This window comes from Malaclemys terrapin, chromosome 8 (genome assembly GCF_027887155.1).
Source record: "Malaclemys terrapin pileata isolate rMalTer1 chromosome 8, rMalTer1.hap1, whole genome shotgun sequence".
In the NCBI taxonomy this organism is placed as follows: Eukaryota; Metazoa; Chordata; order Testudines; family Emydidae; genus Malaclemys; species Malaclemys terrapin.
Window position 1 is genome coordinate 94,859,320 of NC_071512.1, and position 20,243 is coordinate 94,879,562.

The window sequence follows — 20,243 nt, forward strand, 5'->3', positions numbered from 1 at the left end:
CGGCGGAGCCGCAGCCTCGGCCCGGCCCCGCAACAGCGCCCCGCGTCCCTAGCAACAGCCGCCGCCTGCTGCCAGACAGCTGCCGACCAGCCGCCGGCTGCAGCGGGGCTCCCCTGGGCTCTCCCCCCGCTCGGCAGCCTCCGGACAGACGCAGCCAGGCAGGGGCTACAAACAAGCCCTGGTGGGGATGCAGAAGAAGCCTCCTAGGTGAGCGGGGACAGAGGTGTCTCCCTGGGGATGATGCACCTGTGTCTGCTTGGATCCTCCCTGCCCTTGTGCGGGCTGTGCGCTGCCCGGGGTGGGTCACACGGAAACGGGCCGGACAGCAGTGGGGCCACTGCTCTTCCCTCTCTAGTTTGGGTAGATGAACAGCTCGTGGGGGGGAGGGAGCAGCAGGGGCCCCAGGTTTGTATCATTTTTGGTGGTGTCCAGAACAGGTCCAAGCAGAGCCATCCCGTCCATAGGGCGGACCAGGGCAACCTGGGGGGCCTGGCACCAGCTGCAGCGAATGACCCACCCCCAGCCCACCCCTCCCTGCCCCCTATTCCACCCCTTCCCCCAAATCCCTGCCCCACCTCTTTCTGGCTTCCGCCCCCTCCCTCGAGCGATGCTGGGAGCCGGCGGAGCGGGGCGGGCTGTGGCCTGGTCGCTAGCTGCTGCCAGCATCAGGCCCCTTGCTAACTCCCCAGGCTGCCCTGGACCCCAAGTCCCCCTGAAGCACAGGGCCCCCCAAAGCACGGTAAGCCTAAACATTGGTGGAGCCGGCCCAAGTTCCTAAATATTGGTGGAGCACGGGCACCACGGGCCCATATAACTCACCGCCTATGGGAGAGAGGCCATCAGGAAGGGCCATGTCAGTGGCTCCTGAGAAGCTGAGCCTTATCTGTATACCAGGTGCCTTTATGCCCCAGGGCCGGCTCCAGGCACCAGCCCACCAAGCATGTGCTTGAGGCGGCGCCTGGAGGGGGGCGGCGCGGCGGGGCCTCAGCCGGGCTCACCGCCCTCCCCCTGGCGCTCCGGCCGGTCGGGGAGAGCAGAGAGCCCCGGCCGGGCTCTCCGCCCTGCTCCCGGCGCTCTGGCCGCCGGGGAGAGCGGAGAGCCCCGGCCGGGCTCTCTGCCCTGCTCCCGGCGCTCTGGCTGCCGGGGGCTCTCCGCCCTCCCCCTGGTGCTCTGGCTGCCAGGGAGAGCAGAGAGCCCCAGCCGGGCTCTCCGCCCTGCTCCCGGCGCTCTGGCCGCCGGGGGCTCTCCGCCCTCCCCCTGGTGCTCTGGCCACCGGGGAGAGCGGAGAGCCCCGGCCGGGCTCGGCGCCCTTCCCTGCTGTGCCTGGGTGGGTGGCTTTTTTGCCTAGGGCAGCAAAAAAGCCAGAGCTGGCCCTGTTATGCCCTGTAGTGTTCTTCAGAGGGAAAACCATTCCTTCCTCTTCCTAGCCCATGAAACATCCTGATATGATCTTTGCTCAGCTGATTCCTTCCAATGCTGCCACCATGATTGTTTATCAGAACCTGGGTTTTATTTTTTTTCCTACCAAGAAATTTTGGCTTTGAATTGGCAATCCAGGAAGGAGTGAGTTTGTACAGGCACACTGGACAGTTGGGGTAAATCTGCATAGATCCATCTAAGTCAATGCAGCTACACCGATATACACCAGTCGAGGTTCTGTGCCCACCCCATTTACAATTCTGTTCATAAATGGAGAGAAGTGACTTACTCTGTCCCACCGCCCTCTTACCAGTCAAATACAGTTGGTGATGACATCTTGTTTAATGTTACAGGAGAGTGGGGATGGACAATATATAGACTGCTAGTTGTACTTGATGCCAATCATGTCTTCCGTCAGGAATGTTCCCTATGGGGCTGATGCACATACTGAGACTATTGTAAAAATCATTGGGAGCAAGTATGTCCGGTGCACTGTGGAAAAACCAACACTGTAAGTATGATGCTGAAGAACTCTGTAACATATGCATGTAATTGTTTGTTTCAGGAAGCATCACTGAAGGAATTTGAAATGCTGGATAGGTTTAAGACTACAATAAAAATAAAAACAAGACCGCAAATTGTAGCCTATAAGTACTTCGAGCCAAGAATGTTTTTTAAAGTGGGTGATTAATGTTAGGCTTATAAATCCATATGTAAGCATCTAAGTATGCAGCCTGATTTTCAGATTGTGCAGATGTTATTAAATTCCAGTGGAGCTCCTGGGTATTCAGCACTTTTGAAAATCAGGTGCTTTGCATGTGAAAATATGATCCAGGTTATCAAAAGAGCTCAGCAAAAAATGAGGTGTTCAAAAGTATTCAGCACCCACTAGCTTCCACGGAGGCCACTGGGAGCTGCCAAAAGATGAGTATGCTTAAGGAGCTGGCCACTTAATTTAGTGACCTAAATGGGACGTAATCTGCTCTGAAAATCTGGCCTTTAGGAGTTGGGGTTGCAAAGCTGCCCAGGATATGTGGAAACCCAGGGCAACATTTTCAAAAGTGCCTAAGTGGTTTAGGAGCCTACCTCCCATTGAAAGTCAGTAGGCGTTAAGCACTTTTGAAAATTGTAACTCCCGTTTATTTCTAATGGGAATTAGGTGTCTGAATCCCTTCATGATTTTGAAAATCCCACTTCTAACGTTAGGCCCCCGTTTTGAAAACCTTGGCCTAAAAAAGAGACAGCTGGATGACAAATAGGAATTGGCTACTTGAAAAGAGAGATGTTAATATCTAACTTCTAAATCTAGCAATAGAAAACATTTTATAGTACGTGCAAGTAAAACTAAATTAATCAAGGATTAGTTAGGTAGCATTATAGGCAAAATAGCAGCACTCACAGGAAATATGATCGTTTTTCTGCAGTTGTGCTTTCAAAAAAACCTCCACTGACTCTCTTTTAAAAACCCAATCCTATATTTCTCTTTGTGAACTAGACTGGAAAATGCGGACACATGACATTTATAAAAATTAATGACTTACCACTGGTTCTTCTCATCTAGTTGATAATGTATCACATGTAGTAATTTGATGGTGGTGTTTAGTTAACTTGTTTATTGTGCATAAAAAAGAAGGATATTAATAATAGATTATCAATGGTAAGAATTTTCCATGAGCGTTGCCTTTCTTCCTTTGCCATAAGGGCTGGTCATCAAAAAGAAAATTCAGAAGAATTTGAATGGTCTGTCTTCCAATTCAGTGTAACCTGCGGTCTTAATTAAAATACTTTTGATGATCTCACCCAGTCAGCAGGGAAGAATAGTCCCTTCTTCTAGGACATTACAGTGAGGTATAAGAAATGACCTGCTTTACACAGGAAACCCAACTTGATGATTACTAACAGAATACGAGTCTAGTTGTTGAAAGTCCAATCTAACATCAGTGAAAGAGTGAGGGAAACTGTGTATAAACCCAATGGAACCTTTAAGCAAAGATCCATTTTACATTCTAGAACACCCAGAGACAAGTGTGTTTGGCTAACCTCTCTGTGCCATCTGTGTGAGGTCGAAATCATTCCTGCGACAGGATAATACCACTCCAGTTAGGTCAGTGGTTCAGCGATGTTCACTAGACCTGAGCCAAGTTGACAGTTGAGGTGAACTTGTCCCATGGTGTGGTAAATATTCATTTGGAGCGGGCAGGGGTGGGAGTGGGAGAGGCAAAAGGGGAAGCTGCTGGGGCCCGGCGATTTAAAAGGGCCTGGGGTTCCGGCCGCTACCACGGCAGTTGCTGGAGCCCCAGACCCTTTAAATGGCTGCCGGAGCCCCAGGTAGCGTGGGCCAGGCAGCGCTGAAGGGCTGGCTGGGGAAGTCTGGCCCCAGCCCTGCCCCTTCCACCTGAGGCCCCGCCCCTTCCAGCCCTCTTCCCTCCCCCCCCCCCCACCTTGCCCAGGACTCCAGTCGCCCTGCATACCAGTAAGTCCTTTAAGATGCTTTCACCCCTGTCTACAAGTAACGGGACTCAATATAGGACTAACTGGATGGGATTCTCTAGCCTGTTACACAGGAGGTCAGACTAGATGATCTAATGGTCTTGTCTGGCTTTAAAAGATATGAATCTAGATTCCACTGATCTGAGGGCTTCAATCCAAGCAGCTAACTTTCTAAGAACAGAATATTGTACGTTACTGTCTAATCTAAATGCAAATGGAATATATATTTGCATAAGGCTATGTCTCTGCTCCTGTTTTTTGCAGCAAGGCAAAGGAGGACACGAAAGTGGAAACTCAGTCTGCACTCCGGAAATTGCCCACTTGTAATACAATACAGACACATGGAAATCCTCTGGGTCTCAATAACCCTCTTTGTCAACAAATCAGTTATGACCTAGATTATGAAAGACGGAGCAGAGACAAACAGAAAGAACACGAGTCTAAACAAGCACAAACAAGCAACAGCAGATTTCTGGATGGTAAAGTAAGTTGCTATAAACTGTAGCCGCAACATTTTGAATTGCACAATCAGTTGCAGGGACGATCCATGGATAATACTTAATGTTAAAATAACCAGGTCTCTTTGCAGCAATATAAATATGTGCACTAGGAACCTAGTTATGCAATTCTTATGTTTGTGAGCACTTACCCATGAAAATAGTCCTGCTGAAGTCGAGTTGAATAAGAATTTTGCACTCAGGTCCTTAGTACCTTGAGGATCTCAAAAGGCATTGCTGATGTTAATTCAGCTGCACTGTGTCACATGAGATAAATCAGCAGGATTATACCCATCTCACAGATGGATAAACTGGCTCACAAAAGTTTGAACAAGAGCTAGGCATAATTTTCTGATTGGGTTATCGATTAATCGCAGTTAACTCACGTGATTGACTCAAAAAATTAATCACAATTAAAAAATTAATCTCGATTAATCGCTGTTTAAATCGCACTGTTAAGCGATAGAATATCAATTGAAATGTATTAAATATTTTGGATGTTTTTCTACATTTTCAAATATATTAATTTCAATTACAACACAGAATACAAAGTGTACAGTGCTCATTTATATTATTATTTTATTACAAATATTTGCACTGTAAAAATGATAAACAAAAGAATTAGTATTTTTCAATTCACCTCCTACAAATACTGTAGTGCAATCTCTTTATTGTGAAAGTGCAACTTAAAAATGTAGATTTTTTTGTTACATAATTGCACTCAAAAACAAAACAATGTAAAACTTTAGAGCCAACAAGTCCATTCAGTCCTACTTCTTATTCAGCCAATTGCTAAGACAAACAAGTTTATTTACATTTACAGGAGAGAATGCTGGCTGCTTCTTATTTACAATGTCACCCGAAAGTGAGAACAGCAATTTGCATGGCACTTTTGTAGCCGGCATTGCAAGGTATTTATGTGCTAGATATGCTAAACATTCATATGTCCCTTCATGCTTCGGCCACCATTCCAGAGGACATGCTTCTATGCTGATGATGCTCGTTAAAAAAATAATAGGATGTCTCCTGCTCTGTTTTACCCGCATTCTTCCATTATTTCATATTATAGCCATCTCGAATGATGACCCAGCACATATTGTTCATTTTAAGAACACTTTCACTGCAGATTTGAAAAAACGCAAAGAAGGTACCAATGTGAGATTTCTAAAGATAGCTACAGCGTTCGACCCAAGGTTTAAGAATCTGAAGAGCCTTCCAAAATCTGAGAGGGATGAGGTGTGGAGCATGCTTTCATAAGTCTTAAAAGAGCAACACTCCGATGCGGAAACTACAGAACCCGAACCACCAAAACAGAAAATCAACTGCTGGTGGCATCTGACTCTGATGATGAAGGTGAACATGTGTCGATCTTCACTGCTTTGGATCATTATTGAGCAGAACCCGTAATTAGCATGGATGCATGTTCTCTGGAATAGTGGTTGAAGATGAAGGGACATATGAATCATTATCTCATCTGGCATGTAATTATCTTGTGACACCGGCTACAGCAGTGCCATGAGAATGGCTGTTCTCACTTTCAGGTGACATTGTAAACAAGAAACGGGCAACATTATCTCCTGCAAAAGTAAATAAACTTGTTTGTCTGAGGGACTGGTTGAAAAAGAAGTAGGACTAAGTGGACTTGTAGGCTCTAAAGTTTTACGTTGTTTAATTTTTGAATGCAGTTATTTTTTGTACATAATTTGATATTTGTAAGTTCAACTTTCATGATAAAGAGATTGCACTGCACTACTTGTATGAGGTGAATTGAAAAATACTATTTCTTTTGTTTTTTACAGCACAAATATTTGTAATAAAAATAAATATAAAGTGAGCACTGTACACTTTGTATTCTCTGTTGTAATTGAAATCAATATATTTGAAAATGTAGAAAAAATCAAAAATATTTAAATAAATGGTATTCTGTTACTGTTTAACAGTGCGATTAATCACGATTAATTTTTTTAATCGCTTGACAGCCCTATTTTCTGGACAAAACTTTTTTCAGGCAAAAAATTAGAGGTAGTCTAACTGTAATCTTTTGCCAATTCATGTTGGTTTTCCCATATCATTTGTGTTGGAACCTACCCATGCCCCCCAACATTAGAAAAAATCAAACCTCTTCAATTTTTCAGTTCTAAATTATTGTTTTCTTTTTGAAATTTTCTTCCATTTTATTTTTTAAAAAATTCAGAAACATTAAAAATGCTTGAAATTGAAATGGAACATTTTGTTTTCGGTCAAAAGAAATATTTATTTTCTTTCTTTCTTCAGAATAGCTAGCAAACCAAAAAATCCATTCTTTGCCCAGCTGTATCTGGACCCTAGATTTTTAGACGTGTTCAGTAATTTTGGGCACCTCCCTTTGTGGGTGCACGGCTTGGAATGCCCGGCCTGACTTTGAGAGGTGCTGTACACCCCTGAGTCAAACTGAGTCAGGCCTAGAGGTTGTGCTTAGGGGGCGTATGACTTTAAAAATGTGGACTCTGCCTCATGCATGGGACAGTGCATAACGGCATTGTCCTGGGGGGGAATTGTGCCTTTTTGAGTGCTGCTCCCTTGCTCGGGGGAAATAACTCACTGGAGCCCTTTACTAGGTACAGCTGACTTCCCCATTTGTGCCAGCTCAGCATGTTAACTCTGCCTAGTCCCTGCCCCTTTGACCCTCTCTCTGCCTCTTGCTTGGAGAAGTACCAGACTCACAGTCCGTGTTCTATCCCCCATGTTCTATCCCCTGCGCCAAGAGCAAATATGAAGGGAGAGCTCATGTGGCCATATGGGTGGAAGGGATCTTATTTGCCTTTATTCCACTGCACAGGGTCACGGGCAAAAAAGCCAGAGCTGGCCCTGCCAGTCAGGAAACGTATTTCTTCCTTCTCTTCCTCTCTCCTTTGGTTTGCAGTGTTCTTTGCTAAATACCTAACAATGCTCTACATTGTTCCATGTCCAACTCTGCGGTCTTTGTGCAGCTTCCGCTCCATCCCTAGGAATTTCATAAATAAACCACTTCAGCCCTTGTTTTGAAAGGCTGATATTTGGGTCATCGTTTCCGTATTTGGGACCTACTGTATTTTTAATGCAAAGCAAACCATTTCAGGTGGTAGGAGATTAGGAATGCAGTGCGTGGGGAGGATGGTCGTATGTGCAGTAGTTATAAGGAAGGGTAATATTTGGGGACCATCAGAACTGAAAGTAGCTAATCATTTGTTTATGTTTTAAACCTATTGCAAAAGGCAGCTCCTGGCATTCGTTTCTTTCCACATCAGGGTAGGTTTAGACTTCAGTAGAGAAATAAAGGAAAGACGTTACCAATTCAGATATTTGTGCAATGAACTGATTCATTTATGCCAGGTTGCTTTTAGAAATGTTGGGCTTTAATTAATCTCTTGCTGAAAATAATGAGGACTGTTAACCCTAATCTCTAATGCAGGAGAGCATTTCTAATGCTCAGTATGAAATACTAAACAATGAGACTTTCTAACCCTGCTACTGGAAAGTTGAATGCATTCCATGATGGTAACAAAATGGCTAGTGTTTGGGAGCACCACTGCCTTCTACTAGGTGGAATTAGAACGGCACATCTATGAGTCATAGACACTATAATGCCAGCAGCTGATGGAGAGTTTCCTTCATCTTAAGTGGTAGGGGAATGTTTTCAGAGCTGAAGGAGCTAATTATACTAATAAAATGAGAACTAATTTAATAGCTGTTCCAGTTAAATATGTCTTCAGGACGTATTATTGTTGGAGTTTAAACATGTTTGCTTTCTAAAAAGGAATCACCAGCATATATTTTATATGACGAAATATTTGTGTATGTCAATATTTGTACTCAGAGTATATTTTGGTTAGAACACAACTATTTATTTTTCTTTGATTGCCTTATGTCTAATTCCACGTTTGTTCTTCAAGGTTTTAAAACCACCAAATATTCATTGTGCATCTGTCCCATCGGGAGATCAGTCTTTGTCCTACATTCATGCCCTCCAAAAGCCATCCCTTAGAGCTCGGTCTTTAAGACAACATGTAGGACATCACCAGGTAAATGTTGTGAAATTGCCGCCAAGTTAAAGAAGTATGGGCTGGATGAATGGACTGTAAGATGGATAGAAAGCTGGTTAGATCATTGGGCTCAACGGGTAGTGATCAATGTCTCCAGTTGGCAGCCGGTTTCAAGAGGAGTGCCCCAAGGGTTGGTCCTGGGGCCGGTTTTGTTTAATATCTTTATTAATGATCTGGAGGATGGTGTGGACTGCACTCTCAGCAAGTTTGCAGATGACACTAAACTGGGATGCATGGTAGATACACTGGAGGGTAGGGATCGGATACAGAGGGACCTAGACAAATTAGAGGATTGGTCCAAAAAAAACTGATGAGGTTCAACAAGGACAAGTGCAGAGTCCTGCACTTAGGACGGAAGAATCCTATGCACTGCTACAGACTAGGGACCGAATGGCTAGGTAGCAGTTCTGCAGACAAGGACCTAGGGGTCACAGTGGACGAGAAGCTGGATATGAGTCAACAATGTGCTCTTGTTGCCAAGAAGGCTAATGGCATTTTGGGCTGTATATGTAGGGGCATTGCCAGCAGATTGAGGAACGTGATCATTCCCCTTTATTCGACATTGGTGAGGCCTCATCTGGAGTACTGTGTCCAGTTTTGGGCCCCACACTACAAGAAGGATGTGAAAAAATTGGAAAGAGTCCAGCGGAGGGCAACAAAAATTATTAGGAGTCTGGAGCACATGACTTATAAGGAGAGGCTGAGGGAACTGGGATTGTTTAGTCTCCAGAAGAGAAGAAGGAGGGGGGATTTGATAGCTGCTTTCAACTACCTGAGGGGGGGTTCCAAAGAGGATGGAGCTCGGCTGTTCTCAGTGGTGGCAGATGACAGAACAAGGAGCAATGGCCTCAAGTTGCAGTGGGGGAGGTCTAGGTTGGATATTAGGAAACACTATTTCACTAGGAGGGTGGTGAAGCACTGCGTTACCGAGGGAGGTGGTGGAATCTCCTTCCTTGGAGGTTTTTAAGGCCTGGCTTGACAAAGCCCTGGCTGAGATGATTTAGTTGGGAATTGGTCTTGCTTTGAGCAGCGGGTTGGACTTGATGACCTCCTGAGGTCCCTTCCAACCCTGATATTCTATGATTCTATGATTCTATGAAATATTGCCATAACTGGTCATCTATTAAATATTTTCAGTGACAATTTGTTTCAAGTGTTGGCCTGCTAATGATGGGCTCAGTCCTCAGCTAGACCAAGTTTACAGTCTGAACAGGTGAGGGGGAAAGGAGCCAGGGGGAGGGGGACGCTAAGCCACCTTTTTATCTCCCTGATCCTGAGCCAGACAAAACAGCCTTCGGTGTAAATGAGAGCAGCTGCAGGGCTGCTCTAAATTACATCACCAGCAGCTGAAAATCTGGAAACCACCACAAGCTCCCATCCTCCAACATTTGACCCTAGCATGTCTCCTATACCAAAACAGCTTTGCCAGCTTTGTGCGATCCCAGGATTCCTCTGTGACAAATGGAATCCTCAGCTGTCCATGTAGGGCAGCTTTTCTTCTGTTGCGCAGCTTTAGCATGCAGCCAGGGGCCTGAGTGGACTGCTGTTTTGCTCAGCACAGCCATTGTAACGATGTTGTAAAGCAATCTCCATTCAACCATCTGCTTTACCATTCTTCATTCGAGTTACTCTATATTATATAACCAGATGTTTCTTTTCTAAATGATTTCCAGCAGATCATATGCCGAGGGCCATCAGAGTCACCCGAGGAAGAGGATTCTCTCCTGGCTCTTGTCAGAAATGAACTCCGGCTGGGTCCTGTTAGGTTAGCCGGGTTCGAAAAGCTGCAGAGAGAGCTTAAGACTCTGGATCCCATCTCTGGATTTCTTCCTCAGTCCCAGCTGAGCTCCCTCCTTCTGAAGCATGAAGTCCCTCTACAATTACCAACTGTCAAGCGCCTCTTTGAGAGGTTTTCTGAGGCAAATGACTCTGAATTGGTATGTTCATCTGAATGTCTTAACTGGGGGGAAAAATCAATTAGCCTTTTTCACTTATCCGTGCAAGTCAAGTAAACAGAAGAGAGAGGTTAATAAGCAGTAACTTCCTTAGCTTAGAGATGCTCATATGTTAGTTAGGCTTTATTTGCTATTTGGGGATTAATCAGCAAATGTGGCCGAAACGACCTCTGTGTTTTAGACATTTTCTGTCTTCTAACATGTCTCCAGTGTTGCGACTGTAATTGATTACAGTAACTGACAGCAGAAAGGAAGTTGCAATATACTGGCAATTTTGCTTATGTATCACTGCCCGTAGTGATTGAACTACAGAGGTAATCAGATGGGATTTTCAGAATCATTCAGCGTCATCCTAATTCTGGAAGTTTTACTCTTGACTTGAGTAAAGAGTTAGTCCAACATTGATTTTTTTGCAAATCCCACCCATTGGCTCCAACACAACCGCTAATGGAGATTCTTCTTCAGCTCAGGTAGTAGAGATGTGTATTATTTTAGGGAATGGTCCTGATGTTCCACCGCCTTGCGCCTTGTGTGCTAAGTATCATGCTACTACGTTCAGTGGTGCTGGACCAATTTTGTTAGTAGGGATGCTGAAGGTGGAAACCATGTATTTGGGTTGTTATTACTACTTCAGGCCAGGGGGTGGCAGCACCCCCAGCACTCCTAGTTCCAGCACCTATGACCACTGTCCGCATATTCCACTCTCTCTCATACCAGTACATTTACGTTTACATTTACAACCTACTCTGCACCCCTTTCCCGGTCCCCCCGAATGATGCCTTCTCTTGTGCAGGGGACGCAGGGGTAGGATTTGCTCCTCAGTTTTAACATTAGCACTTTCTAAATAACAATTAGCAGGAAGGCAGCTGTGCTGCGCGAGTGCTCAGTCAACTTAGCGGTGCGGCGGGTATTGCATCTTGTTAGGGGTCTGCTGAATGAGGCACACGGGAGCCCTTGTCTCATGGAGTCATTTCTGTAATACTGCCGTAGCCCTATAAATCAGTCCTCCGACGCACACCCTCACCCAGCTCTTCCTGCCAGATCTCCCCATACACACACAAGACCTCCTGCTGCCAAACTCTTTCTTATCCCCCTAGACGCTCGGCTGCTAATCCACTAATCCTAGGGACCTGTCTCCCTCTTCTCCTCTTGCCCTCCACTGGCCTATAAGGGCCTGGTGCAAAGTCCAGTGAAGTCAGAGAAAAGACTCCCATTGATTTCAATGGACTTCATTGGTCTTAACTATTCATTTCAGGGGATTCATTATACATCATATACAAACATAAAAAGGCACAAATCCAATATTTTTCATGTGTGAGACACCTTTTAACTTTGTAAGTAAAATTAAATGTGATTTCCCCCCCTAAAGCACTTTATTTTCACTTTAATTTTCTCAGGAAGATGCAATTTAAAGGAGAGGTTGTAACAGACTGACATTTTCCTATGCCCTTTGCTTGTGTTTGTACCTATCTGTTTTTTTAGGTAAATTCTGAAAATCTGATTCAGTTTCTAAGACTAGCTGCAGCAGTTGAAATGCAGAATATCAAGACATGTGATCTGGGTCTTCAAGCAAAGAGTGTAACTTTAAAGGATCAAAGCAAAAGGTTCTATTTCTGTTTTTTTTTAATGTATTTATTACTCTAAACAAATGAGCAAAGTATCTGAGAAATCCTCCTTTTCCTAGTTTTCATTTGGTAAAAGTCTTGTAGGTGTTGAATTTTCAGAATGTTTTCAAGCCTGCTATTTTCACTGAGGATTCTGAAAGCAAAACTGGTTCTTCAATTATGAGATTAAAAAGCATTTTACATAGCGTAGAAGAGCACAGATTTTCTCTTGCAACCATTCAAACCACTACGTGTTTCGGGTCGCTGATCACCTACACTACATACTGCTAGAAGCATCATTTGAGATCATGCAGACTCCCCTTTACTTAACTTTGGCAAGGGAAACAGTTTCAATTAGAGACAATTTTAATAATTGCCTTTTTATCCTTGTGTGTGTAATTGTGTGTGTGTGTGTGTGTGTATATATATATATATATATATATATATATATATATATACATACTCACCTCTACCCCGATATAACACGACCCCGATATAACACGAATTTGGATATAACGCGGTAAAGCAGTGCTCTGCGGGGGTGGGGCTGTGCACTCTGGTGGATCAAAGCAAGTTCAATATAACGCAGTTTCACCTATAACACGGGAAAAAATTTTGGCTCCTGAGGACAGCGTTATATCGGGGTAGAGGTGTATATATATAATATGAGAGAAATGTTGTTTTGAAATCACTGGAGACTGAAGTAGTCTATGCTCAGAATAAGTACAGTACATACTCCCCCATCAACGTAAGTCATCTGGATGAGAAAGGCTCCCACTGTCAGAGCAAACGATCACACTGCTGAAATTGACAACAAGGGTGTTGATAGTGACTGTGACCTTATGTGATGTGAACATCGGCACACTAGAAATTAGATTTGAGACCACCATCTCATTTCTTATAGTCCACTGAGCAGCCAACAGAGAGCAACAGACTTCTATCACCGCTAGCCAAGGCTGGATTTTAGAACCTGAGGCCTATGGTGAAATCTTTTGTAGAAGATTTCTGGGAGAAGTTTTTACCAAAACTCTTTTTCAGCAAAAAATGCAGATACAGATTGATCAAAACCTTTTGTGAATTTGTGTCAAACTCACCAATTTATTTTAATCGAATAAACAAAAATTATGAACAAATGAAAAGGATCTGTTTGTTCATTTTTTAATGAATTGTTTTGATTTTTGATTCAAAATGACTTTTTGGTTTGAATTTCCTTCAATTTTATTTATTTATTTATTAATTTAAAAAAAGCTCAAAATCAAAATGAAACATTACCTTTTGGGACAAACAAAATGTTTCATTCAACCCAAAACATTTTTTTTTTTTACTTTTCACTTTGCTGAAAATTTCAGAAACTTTTCATTGTGGGTGGACCTGAAATAATTTTTTTTTTTTTTTTTTTTGCAACTGACAGACAATCAAAAAGCTCAGTTACTGATTATCTTTTGCTGTATTATCAGTTCACTGAGCCACCCCTTCTACTGTACGTTCCAGTCACTATGTTGCATGGCAGCATTACGCAGTACCAACAATGTAACAAAGTTAGGAGCCATACACAAGTATGTCATTTTATTTACTCATGTATTAAGCTATGCTCTACCAGAAAAAGTCTGAGGCGAAGATCAGGCAGGTATTTATGATATACAGCCGGCAGCCACATCAGCTCACCTATGCTTTGATCAGATCCTAAAAACAGCGGGCCTGGTTGATTACTGAATGGGAAACCTCCAAGGAAACCTCAGGAAGCATTATTGGTGATTCAGTAGATGGCCCTCCTTCTTTCTGAGTCAGTATTGAACCAGGCCCCATCATGGAGATAGGAGGCATTTAGAAGTACCATCTTTTAGATGAAACAAAAAATCCGAGGTGCGTATACCATTAAAAAAATCTTAAGGCCTTTTTCACATGAATCACAGTGTTAAACCTGATAATCCAGCCAAAAGGTAATTATGTTTTCCTTACCATGGCATTTTAGATGGATTTGCTATTTTTCTTTGCTTCCTACCCAACCCTGTTTTGTTCTGTTGCTGTGATCAGTTAAACAGCTGCCCCAGAACACCTCAGGGGTTCTATATGGCCTGGGAGGGCAGTATACTCATAGAACACTTTGGGATCCTTTGTGGGGCCAGGTGAACTGGAAAGTATTATGTATTATTTTTATGGTAATCTCTATATTTTGATCCTCCAGCTCTCTGGCTCCTGAGGACCCATTACAGATCTTGAAGCAAATATTGGAGGAATATAAGGGGGAACTAGACATGGAGAAACTGAGCCTGAGTTTTCAAAAAGAAGATAAGTCTTTCTCCGGCCTTCTCTCTCTCTATGAGGTAAATAGGCCCCAGAACAGGGTTCAGTCTAGTCATGTAATCACAGGTAGACCGCTCTCATTTAATAGCAGTGTAACACACTTAAAGCCATAGATGGACCATTTGTGTCAGTTATATGCATAGATCCTGTTACTATTGCAGAATGCATTTCAAAGCTATATTTTTATGCTTAAAAATAAGAAAAGAATGTGAATCCTTCAGAACTGGTCTAAAAGGATATGTCTACACTGCAATTAAACACTGGTGGCTGGCCCACGTCAGCTGACTTGTGTCACAAGGCATGGGCTGGAGGGCTATAAAACAGCAGTGGAGACATCCAGGCTTGGTCTGGATCCCGGGCTCTGGGACCCTCTCCCCTTGTGGGATCTCAGAGACCAGGCTACAGCCCAAGCCTGAATGTCTGCACTCAAGTTTTATAGCCCCACAGCCCAAGCCCCACAAACTTGACTCAGCTGACCTGGGCCAGCCCCAGATAGTGCAATGCAGACATATCTAGAGACACAGACTTTAAGAAGTGAGGAGACCCTCAAAAACCACTGAAGTCAATGGGAGGTGAGAACACTTGATACTTTGCAGAATTTGCTGGGCTTATATTGCTTTTGGTTACTGCTCTGCAGTATCCCAACAGCAGTGATCCCACATCTTCGTTAAGGTAAAAAATTGAAAGTCTGTGGAGTGGGAAGAGCTGGAGGGAGGGATGGGTGAAGAGGCTAAAAGCTAAATCCTGGATTTGTTATACTTTGTGGCTTTTGTCAAGTTTAGAGCATTCCTATGAGACTCCCACAGGGTTTAAAATAATAGAAAGGCTTTAGAAAAGAGTACATCATCTTCAATGATAAATGACGTGCCTCGTGCCTACAGGTTGGCTCCTTGGAAATTCAGTGGTGAATCTGAGATGAGTTTCTAAGCAGAGTGAATGCTTGAGGCTTCATACCATTCAGGAGGCAGTAATGAGCAGTGGGCCATGGTGTCACAGGTCTGAAAAAAGGAAGGGATGAATTAGATGAACTGTGTTGAATGTTGTTCAGTTTGGGGGTATTCAGCACAGAATTCTGAGCTCATCTGTTGTTGTTTTTAAAAAAAAGATTTATGAGTTATGTTTAAGAATGATTGTAGAGCTGGTTGGAAAATGGGAGATTTTTTTCTGTAGAAAATTTCATCTTTTGTCAACCCTTCCCCCCCCCCCCCCAAAAAAACCTGAAAATGTATGGCAGAAAACTGCCAAATCTGCACAAACTTTGGGGTTTTCAGCTTTCCAATGACAAAACAAAAATGTTCAAGGAAATTGGATGCTTTCTGTGAAAACTCTCATTTAGTTGAAAACCCATTTTCCATCCAAGAAATGGTTTTGAAGGAAATTTTTCAGCCAGACCTAATTCTTAATAAGATCTGCTGGTAATTTTTTTGCACAGTCACTTGATTCTGCTTGCAGAATTTGCACATGGTGTTTAGCATGTTAAATGACTGCAAAATCAGGCTCACAAGAAGAAATGTCTCAGTCCTGGTCACAACTGCATACGTGTATATGCTGTTTTACTAGACTGTTTGAAAACACTTTGCCATGTATCTTTTATACTGGAGCTGATGGCTGTGATGTGCACTAGATTTATAATAAAATCTTCTTCTCTCAGTTGCTTTGCCATAGATAATGATACCCCAAATTTCAGTGGGAAATCTTATCTTGTTTCCAGATTGAGACTGTTTGCCAGAAGCATAGACTAACTTTAACTCCTTTATTGCTGGAAGCTTTGCTCAACAACCATGATTTGTGCAAACAAGGCAAAATACAGTAAGTTTTTAATACCATCCAGACTTGATCATTCCTTCTAAAATAGACATTTGATTGTACAGGGTCAGCCTCACACACAAGCTACAAAGCCAGTTGCTCTGTGCATGGGGCTCTCCCATCCCCCCGTTTTAGGTGTGTCATGGAGACTTGCAATTCACAGGCTGGCCCAATCTTCGCTCTGGCAGAGACACTGAAATGGGAGATCACTCACTGATTTTCCGTATCCCCTTCCTAGGGGCTTGAGGTCCCACTCTTAGTTGGGACCTTGCCAGTTATAAGATCAAAATCGGGCTGACTTCGGTCACATATACAGGGTAGAGCTCTTCATAGCATGACTGGAAAGAAGAAACCAACCCAAAACCCTTTTCACATAAGCGGAACTTAGGAGAACCTTACAACGAATTCAAAGTACCTTAGCCCATACGAGGCTAATTTACCCTTAGCCTGCAGCAAAGATCTTAACCTAACTGTAAAGGAGTCTTTGTGTGGATTCTCATGTCTTGATTTAGCAGGACTCTCTTGGCTCTCAGCAAAGCACAGACTTCTCAAGGCTTACCTTCCAATGCTGTACATGTCACAGCATGGTGTGATGAAGGGCACCTTCACTCCTATGACCTGTAGTGAGGAATTACATTTGTAAAGGATAAACTCTTCCACACACATACCATCTTTGGCTAAGGCCTTGCTTGTTAAATTAAAGCCATTTTGTTAAGGACTTTAAATGCCACTTGCCCATAGACTGAATTACGTCCCTTTAGAGATTAAAAAATCCAATATAAACAAAATAAATCTAGGAAGCTGAATGCATGAATCATTGTTTTAGTATATACTGTCCATTCTAATCTGCAGTCCAATTGTGAAGCCATTCGGGAGGCTGTTTCTCAAGTAATTAGCAGGAATCTAGCTCTGAGCCACTTTCTGATTAAATGTGCTTAAAATCAATAAAACACCATGAGTGATTACAGTCACGTGAGATTAGCCTTGTCGAACAAAGCAGAACAAGTTATGTCCTCTCTGTAACTTGTCAACAAGAAAAATGGGGGCTCGGAGGAGGAATGCCTGATATTTCTATGCAGATTTTTCTACCTCTCTTCTTTAATTTATTTTTCCTGGAGAAGTGAGGTGATCAGTTCAGTTTCTGGAAGTTACAGAATTGGGGAGATAAAGCTTTTGTAGCACCACCAAAAAGCCGCAGCGGATTAATTCAACTGGTGGAAATTGGCATAGCTCTGTTGACTTCACCTCTCTGCACTGAGGTTGTGGCCCATAAAGCCACGTTTGTGTCCATCCTTTGCTTCAGTTGTAGATAGATAGTATTTTAAAAAATCCTAGAGCTGGAAAGTGCCGTGGCAAATAGAGAGTCTGTCCTTTGGAAAATGTTGTCCTGAATGTGTAGACAGTGCATCGTGTGATGTATTGCATTTATGTGCACAAGCTAAGCTTCATGCTGGTGATTGTGGTATGCTCTGCTGCATATTTATAATGTCATTTCTTTCTTTATTTCAAAAAACCTTTTCGTAAATGTATTGTTTATTTTTAATCATGTCTCTGACCTCCATTACATAGCTCTTGGAAGTCAGACTGTTTGGGGTTTGTTTTCAAATATTATTTTTCATTTAAAAATGTTTGCGCATGCAGGTGGAAGAAGTTTGTGGAGTTGCTCAAGAAAGCTCATTCTGATGCGATTCCTAATTTGCCTGTTCCTGTGGGTAAGTGAAGTGGCTGTCACTTTAAATCACACCCGGGAGATATAACAAGCACCCTGAAAACACTACCTTTTCCAAGACCAACGTTCCCTGAAATATCTTCATCCTACATAGTGAGCTTTTTTCCAACAAGTGTCCTGCTGTTGATAATGCCACCCTGTCAAAGTGCCATGCTGAGCATTGGCCTCTTTTTTAAGAAATAAAAAGGTCTCGCAAGTCTGGAACAACAACAAAGAAAAAAACCCACAACCAACCACCGCCAAAGCAAGTTCAGTAAATGTTTCTCTTCACTTTAAAGAGCAGTACAATGTATATTCTCCAAAGGAAAAATTGTGCATAATCATTGTGCACTCCTGGATCCATGCTGGCAGTACAGGAATTTCACTAGTTTGATATTCAAAAGCTATTCCTCTCTCTCTCTCTCTAGCAGGTAGCATGCACCTATTTGGCTGCATGTTTTCCAGCTGCTGTTGCAGAATTTTCAGCTTAGAGAAATGAAGAAATAGTGCAGCGGTTAGGCCAGATCTGAAGCTGGGATAATTGATGTCACTCGAGTATCCATAAGGGAGCTATCCTAATTTAAACCAATGAGGATCTGGCTCCATTATGCTCAGAAAGTAATTATCCTGGCTTCAAAGAAGACATGGGGCCTGTTGCTCCGCTGCCTGACACCTTATGTAGGCCTTTACACCAGTGCCAAGTGGGTGTCACCTGCTACCAAATCATGAGAATATTTTACATTCACTTTGCATTGGTGGAAACAACAACACATGGTGCAGGTCAATGCAGAATCAGGCCCTTTCCATGCAGAGTTGCTGAGCAAGCACATCAACGTCACTGGGAGCTGTTGGTGCTCGGCCCCTCTGAAAACAAGACCCAGAGTTACAATGGCAAAATAAATGCAGTATTTCAGGGACAATCTAGCCACTAATTAAGGATCTGTTGTTCAGGTAGATTCCATTTGGCTGACGCATCTGTACAGGAAGTCTGCTCACCCTATATTCTAGCCCATGTTTGGAAATCTTCAACATGTTTCTCTTGTTTCAGTTACCTTCGCTGTCTGGGTACCATCAGGGATTCATTTTCAATAATCTTTTCCTGTGTTTACTGAGGAGTGGTACTTTTTTAACACTCTCCTTGATCCCACAGTGTAATCAGCCTCACTCAGAACCGGGGCTGGCTCCAGGCACCAGCTTGTCAAGCAGGTGCTTGGGGCAGCCACGCCAGAGAGGGGCGGCACATCCAGCTATTCGGCGGCAATTCGGCGGACGGTCCCTCACTCCGGCTTTTTTTTTTTTTGGAGCCCTGGAGCCGGCACTGCTCAATATTTTGCCTGTGTCTGTTGCTCATTTAATAGCCTACAAAATGCTAGAAAAGCGCAGCCGTATTGCAGATTTCCCTTCCAAGCTCCACCTATATGCTATAGGCCAGGGATCGGCAGCCTTTCAGAAGTGGTGTGCCGAGTCTTCATTGATTCACTCTAATTTAAGGTTTCGTGTGCCAGTCATACATTTTAACGTTTTTAGAAGGTCTCTTTCTATAAGTCTATAATATATAACTAAACTATTGTAAAGTAAATAAGGCTTTTAAAATGTTTAAGAAGCTTCATATAAAATTGAATCTAAATGCAGAGCCCTCCGGACCTGTGGCCAGGACCCCGGCACTGTGAGTGCCACTGAAAATCAGCTCACGTGCCGCCTTTGGCACGCATGCCATAGGTTGCCTACCCCTGCTATAGGCCAAATTCTAGACTTGGATGCATTGATGGGGCTCTCATTGAAATTCATAGTAGTGACTCACAGGCATGTAAATCCAGAATTTGGCCTAAGTGAGCCAGATTAGGAGATGAGTACATGGGAGTCTAATTAGGCATAATTTACACACTAAGAGATAGCAGAGAGCAGTGCAAATGGCATAAATTACAATAGCCCAACCTTTTATATTTGTAGCTAATTACACTTTCCTGTTAGTTGCTTTTGCTCCTACCAATCCTCCCTTCTAGGCTCTTGGTAGGTGAGTCAAACTAGTTTAGACTCACTAAGATTCCAGGGCCAAATTCTAAGGAGTTGTGCAAATAGGTGTAAATTACACCTGGGTAATGGGCTTCATTCTGAGGGAATCTGTGAGTGCAAATCAGAGTAATTTGCACACTGAGGGGGCTAGAAGCAACTGTAAATCACAGCAGCTTAGACTCCTTTAGATTCTTCTACGCACACTGACTAACTTCTGAATTTTGATCTTCCTGTCCAGAGCTTATTTCAGACAGTTAATTAGCACATTCTTGGCTGTCAGTAGCTGGACTGTGCATTCCTGAGAGGCACATGTTTTATGCACATAGATAATCACCAGAGCATTTATGTGCATAGATAATCACAGTAGTTTATAAAAATTCACTTGG

At 43.2% G+C, this 20,243-nt stretch overlaps 1 protein-coding gene across 2 annotated transcripts in view; it reads left to right on the top strand.

Moving 5' to 3' along the window:
* C8H1orf87 (chromosome 8 C1orf87 homolog) overlaps window positions 1-20,243 on the top strand; it is a 30,162-nt gene continuing 9,919 nt past the window's right edge. The window contains exons 1-9 of one of the 2 annotated variants that reach the window (XM_054038518.1): window positions 1-207; window positions 1,773-1,930; window positions 4,174-4,393; window positions 8,318-8,446; window positions 10,144-10,404; window positions 11,905-12,026; window positions 14,212-14,350; window positions 16,042-16,139; window positions 17,778-17,848. In XM_054038518.1, coding sequence (XP_053894493.1) covers window positions 1,815-1,930; window positions 4,174-4,393; window positions 8,318-8,446; window positions 10,144-10,404; window positions 11,905-12,026; window positions 14,212-14,350; window positions 16,042-16,139; window positions 17,778-17,848 — 1,156 coding nt within the window. In that variant the 5' untranslated portion in view covers window positions 1-207; window positions 1,773-1,814. Of the gene's footprint in view, window positions 208-1,772; window positions 1,931-4,173; window positions 4,394-8,317; window positions 8,447-10,140; window positions 10,405-11,904; window positions 12,027-14,211; window positions 14,351-16,041; window positions 16,140-17,777; window positions 17,849-20,243 lie in introns of both variants that reach the window. The other variant, XM_054038517.1, reaches the window with a different exon arrangement.